General features: G+C 36.3%; 1 protein-coding gene across 1 annotated transcript in view; it reads left to right on the forward strand.

The window, feature by feature from the left end:
* The window catches only part of LOC108690132 (Kv channel-interacting protein 1), a 48,781-nt gene extending 44,047 nt beyond the window's left edge, over positions 1-4,734 (forward strand). Inside the window, exons 5-7 of the mRNA XM_018197272.1 lie at positions 2,064-2,336; positions 3,362-3,654; positions 4,079-4,734. Coding sequence (XP_018052761.1) covers positions 2,064-2,336; positions 3,362-3,409 — 321 coding nt within the window. The 3' untranslated portion in view covers positions 3,410-3,654; positions 4,079-4,734. The remainder of the gene's footprint in view (positions 1-2,063; positions 2,337-3,361; positions 3,655-4,078) is intronic.
* The last annotated feature ends 1,461 nt before the right edge of the window (positions 4,735-6,195 follow it).

The following is a 6,195-nucleotide window of genomic DNA, read 5'->3' on the forward strand; positions in this document are numbered from 1 at the left end:
TCGAAAATTTCCTTTCCTTCGTTTGAGATATTGTACATATAATGTAAATAAAAGATGTAAGCAACACTTAACTGTTTTAAAGATGCCAGAGATTTTGCGAGTTATCGCCGTGTTATGATCCATTATTAATGCTGACGTTTCGTGAACCTTGCCATTCACTTTATCAGCGAGAAGCATACCGATGAATTATTTGTTTTTTAATTTATCCAATAATAAATTTAAAAATAAACAACTTTTATTTAAACCTTTTTTAAATATCACTTACGGGAAAAATAAGGAAATGTCACAAATTATGAGTCATCCGTTTGTATATTAAAAGATTATTGGAGGTATGAATTAAAATTTTTATGATCAAACCCTGTGATAAATTTTTATATATAGATTTATCCTGTTCAACTTATATGGTCCTATTTAAAGTTTTAGACTTAACCTAGATTTATCCTGCGATAATTTCCGGAAAACCGAAATGCTACCGTTAGATAGTTTCAGAAAGACTTCGATAATAAATATTTTTCCTTCATTTCAATCTTATTAACATAAAAAATGATTATAAATTATAGTTAAATTATAGTAATTATAATATTTTTTTCTGTTAATGTAGAAAATATAATAAAAAGAGCATATATTTTAGTTAAAGAAATTATTTATTCAAATTAACAATTAATTACACAATAATAATAAATTTCCGAGTCGAAATAATAAATGAACATTCTACTTGATTATACGTGAAACAATTCATACATTAATTTTTAATGCATTATTTAATTTAATGCATTATTATCGTGTGCTATACTCGGATTTAATTTTGCTCATATTTGGTTCAAGCCAAGCTTAATTTACTATGTATTTTATGCCGCGATTTCTGCGATATGTAGTTCTCGAATTGACATTGACGGGCGGATGAAACGCGAGCGCGATGAATCTTGATGGGAAATTTCGGTGTTATACGACAAACGGAAGGCAAATACTGATGCATTTATGCGGGCGGGCGATGCACATCCGCGTTTCGCGATAATAACCTGGCACGCGAACGGCCTGGTCGTCGATTGGAGTCGGGACTACCGCCAATTGATCGGATCGTTTATCGGATGAATAATTAATCGTTTTTACGGTAAATGCGGGATACACTGGTATGTATCGAATACAGAGGCAAATGCGCCTACGAAGCTATCTCACGGAGCTCGCTGATCATCCGTCATTCCATGCGAATTGTTGCATGGTCATTCGCGTATACAGAAAATTTATTACTACCGCAAAGGCAGCTTGATGCCGAGCATCGCACACAGTATTAAAGCTTTCAATGGGTCAACGCGGTGTCAAATCACGTGAGACATAAACTCGGACATACCTGGACACTATTTTGACTAATTTCCCTTGTCAATGTTTCGTATTATATAGATGAGAAAGATTCTTTTTTTGTATAATTGCAGGTTTTGTTTTTAATGTGCACCTATGAGTGACTATAGTTGCTAGATATAGATTGGTAAGCAATATTGATGATTCAAACGTCCTCAATCAATACTTCGTGAACTATAGTTGTGTCATGTTGGACCTGTCATGTTAAATTTCCGAAAGGGCTAGGGTTGTTAATGAAAATAGACATGTATAAACAATTTACAATTTAAGTCCAGAAAGAAATTTTTTGATTGAGCTGAATTTTGGACAAAGAATGGCCTTTTAACAAAAAACGCTATAAATATTATATATATATATATAAAAATATATATATATATACATATACATATACACACGCACATACACATGTTTCCGAGTTAACTTAAAATATGAATGTGAGACTTCAAAATTTTCCTTTGAAAATTTCCTTAACGAATTTCTTTACGCTTCGTTTGAGATATTGATTAACATTTTTTTCTGCTTCGCTAGTATCTCTTAGTTTTTTTAATATTCATTTATATCCGAACTATTTCTCATTATCCATCAAATTGTAAAATTTCATTTGAATTTTCATGAAATCTACATGCTCGGACACTCGAGAAGCACTGTCATTCCACCGCATTTCGTATTAAAATCGCGCGCGATTTAGATAATTCCGGGGATTGCAGGACCTTCTCGTGACGCTGTCGACCCTACTGCGGGGTAGCATTTATGAGAAACTGAGGTGGACCTTTAAGCTATATGACATAAATGGCGATGGTTGCATCACTAGGGGTGAATTGGGTGAAGTTGTGACAGCAGTCCACGAGCTCATGGGCAGACGACATCATGCCGAAGAGGAAAGGAAGGCGAGAGAACAGCTGGACAGGGTCTTCAAGAAACTCGATCTCAACCAGGACGGTGTTATCACGATCGAGGAATTTATCGAGAGTTGTTTGAAGGTATGTCTGACCATGAAACTATGAGCAATCAAGTAGATGGAAAGTATACAGGGCCCTATCGTCGCTTTCATTTGTCTCTGTAGACTCTTTGAGATTGATGTACAACTGACTTTTCTTTAATGCTTTTTCTATCTGCGTGTCACATACGCTTCCATATTGATGAATCAGACTATAATGATAATCTCAGTTTAATTAAAGTCTGAATAGAAGAAAATATAGTGAACTTAGGACACTCTGTATGCACTCCCTTTCGTAAATGAATGTAAAGTCCGAGACGTATATACAAAATGTCCCAGATCTGCTGAGTGTTCTTTCAACTAGTTTTAACTCGCAGTTCAACCAGACTTGGAACAATTCCCTCTTTTTGAATGAGCTAATTTTCCATGTTATACATCATGATAATTATTACGTATTTCTGTAGAAATAATAGATTTTATATTTCACTGAGAAATATGATTTTATTATCCACTTATAATGTCTTGAGAATTAATTTGATAGAATCATTCGATATTAAAGACTAAATACATATCTCTGTAGAGATATTTTTATTAATATCAATATCTATGTCGTCAAGAAACTTTTTCGTAAAATATTTGTAATTTCTAATTTTTCGTATTCGATTCTATATTCGGTACATCGGCCAGTATTATCATAGTTGATTCTTATATTTAAGATACTAAGCAATATAATCACGAAGCCATATTAGCATAAGACATTTAAGGCAGTCTTAAAATAAGAACTGATTATGAATATCGACTCTCTACACGAGTACAGGAACGTAATACGAATTTTGCTCTAACAATAAATGCACGTGAACTCATAGTGCACGTGAGGCACGAATGCAAGAAACAAAAATAAGGACACCGAAGATTAATCGATGTTTATGGAGCTTGCGCGAGCTTGTTTGTAGTTTGTTCAGTACTTTTGTTAGCGGAATGATATTTCGAGCAAGTCGCGCTAAGTTCTGAACTTTTGGAAGGAAAAAATATACAAATGGTTCTCAGTTGATGTGAACTTGACTGCAGGACGATGTGATCACACGGTCGCTGGCGATGTTTGACTGCGCGCTTTGATCTCCGGCTAAAGACGAGCCTCCAGCAGCGGTCACCGCGACGCCGCCGACGCCGCTCTCGACGACAACGTTCTCACAATCCCTATCCCCGTCGCCGCCGCCGCCGTCCTATTCCCTGCTGCCGCCTATCCCGCCACCTCTGCCCTCTCAGCCGCCACCTGGTTACACCGTCCAGGATCAGGAGCTCTATCTACTCCTGGCTGCCCACTGGTGGAACCAACCAGAGGCGCCGCTTTTTTGTTGAAGGTAAATTTAAAGCTAGATTTCCCAATACTTTTCGAATCGTTGAGAATATTTTCTCCTTCTCCAGCGAGATAGACATTTCTCAGATGTAATTCTTATGAAAAATCAAAGACATTAGAATAATTAGAGAACGTGAAGCGCTCCAATTCAACGATAGATCTCTCGTAGAATTTGAAGATTATTTCTTTTCGACGAAAATTTATTTAGAGAATGATTTTTGAACTTTGTTGAATCTTTTTCAATATCATCTCACCAACTCAAGAATTGAATTACCTAAATGTTAAAGTGTACATAACTGATCGCTTTATCTTTCTATTTTGCTTTCTATTTTTATTTTGTCTTTTTTTAAAAGACAAAATATTTTCTTTAAAATATTTTTCCTCGATTGAACCTCTTATGATTCAAAACTTTAATCTTCTTCTTTTAGGGCAATGCGATACGGCTCCTAGCAACGTAAAGTAGCAATCGAGGTCTAAATCTGTAAGAATCGAAGAGCGGATTTTCCAGCATCTTGTTGCCTCTTCGTTCTGCAAAATGTTACGCAAGCAGTACGAGGATACGATGCAAGATGTTCTTATTTTCGCCGTCGAACGGAGCTTAGCGAAGACATTGCCATTTCAATAACAACACGTGGAAAACGAAGAGACCGTTTCATTTACACGGACAATCCCGTGACGATATCGCCGGATATTTTGGCAATCATAGAAACGACAATTGGCGTCGATCTCTGGCAAGAATTTAGCGAAGTTACAAGAACTTGATCTAAGGTCAAATTGTATATTAATACGCGAAATAGGTACCTGGCGTAGCTCTTATATTATGATCTCTCGCGCTTTGTGAAGAATGGTGTCTAAGAAAAGGACGCCCTCGAAAGTGAAAAGATGCTGGTCGAGGTCCGAATAAGATCGACTTCCTTTTCTACGATTCGTCGCGAGAAGATTCAGTGATCAAAGAACCCTGGTATCACGAATTTGTGCCAAATTTATGGGATTTTCAGACGATGACGACGATGATGAAGAAACGGGAGAAACGGCGGGAAAGGTGCTATATGCGTGGCTGTGAGTTGGAAATTACGACACAAGAACAAGGATTCTAAATTATTAAAGAAAAAAAAAAGAAAATAATTATACATCACTCAGGGGATGTCACATCCAGTTGCAAATGTTCACGTTATTTGCACAATTCTGTTTCTACGATAGATGCTAAAAACGAAAAATTATAACGAATCGATCGCGTGACTTTGTGTTACCAGAAGCGTTTCTCATGACTTACGGGAGATTGTGTGATTCATTTGGAAACACATTTTCTCCTATACTTAAATATATCTTCTTCCTAATGATAGATTTCTTTTTCCCAATGCTTTGTGCGGTTGCATTAAAAAAGAATTTTCCGCATTGAAAGAGATGAACTGAATTCCCCTCGTAAATTATCATTTTACATTCAAAAAAATGTTTGTTTAAAGAAAAATACATCATACGATTATACGTACAGGGTACATCTCACCGTTATTACGTTGTCTCTTGACAGCGATTCTCAGATGATTTAGGGACCCTGTATAATGTAATACACGCGAATTGACTTTTCTATCGTTTATCGTTTGATTCAAGCACTCCGCATAATTGTTATATTCGTTAATTTTTGTTATATTCTCCGCGATTACGACCATTTATGATCGCGTGGTCGTGACAATTGTGCATCGTGAAGATAAGGCAAGATTGATTTAAACTGTTATATTTACGTAGAACGTGGATCGCAGGTCGCAAATAGATACAGCGTGACGTATTTCCGGTTGCGGGATACAGAATGCAGGACGCAGGACGCGAAGTTAAAGTTTATCTAACTTTATTGCGTTCTACGTCCTGCAACCTATAAAGCTAGATCTTATATATCACACAGAACGAGCGTCACAAGACTAGTAACTAATTTAATGTATTTTAATTAATAATAGGCTACAGGACATAGAACGCAGGAAGTTGGATGAACTTCAATTTTCGCGTCCTGCATCCTACGTATTGCAACTTGCAATCTATAATCTGAAATATGTTTCAGTTGCGACCTGCGACCTGCATTCTGTGTGTTATGTAGAGGCGGCTTTATACGTTTCGGCGTGGCCATGCATCTCCCCCAATTAAATTGTTAGTCACACGATCGTTGATGATCGTAGATATCATACATATGTATTTTCGTTGATAGGTTCGTAGGTTGACACTTCATTGTACGCCCTTTTCTAGACCCAATCGATTCTAACGGGCCGCGCAGGCATTCAATATTTCTGTTAACAAGAGTATGGCCAATTTTTCTATACAAAATGCATATCCTCCGATACTTATTTATTAATAAAATCAATATATCAATTTATGTATTTATATATCGATTTATGATCAATATTTTCCTCCTTTTGCATCGATGTTGTATCAGAGTGTATACAATCGATGCTTATCGGGCAAGTACTTTTGGTCTTATCAATCCATGTTTTCCTGCCACTCTTTTCTTAATGGTATAGTTTCGCAATATCTGCCATTCAATCATATATATATATATATA

The sequence above is a fragment of the Atta colombica genome, unplaced genomic scaffold (assembly GCF_001594045.1).
Source record: "Atta colombica isolate Treedump-2 unplaced genomic scaffold, Acol1.0 scaffold295, whole genome shotgun sequence".
NCBI lineage: Eukaryota > Metazoa > Arthropoda > Insecta > Hymenoptera > Formicidae > Atta > Atta colombica.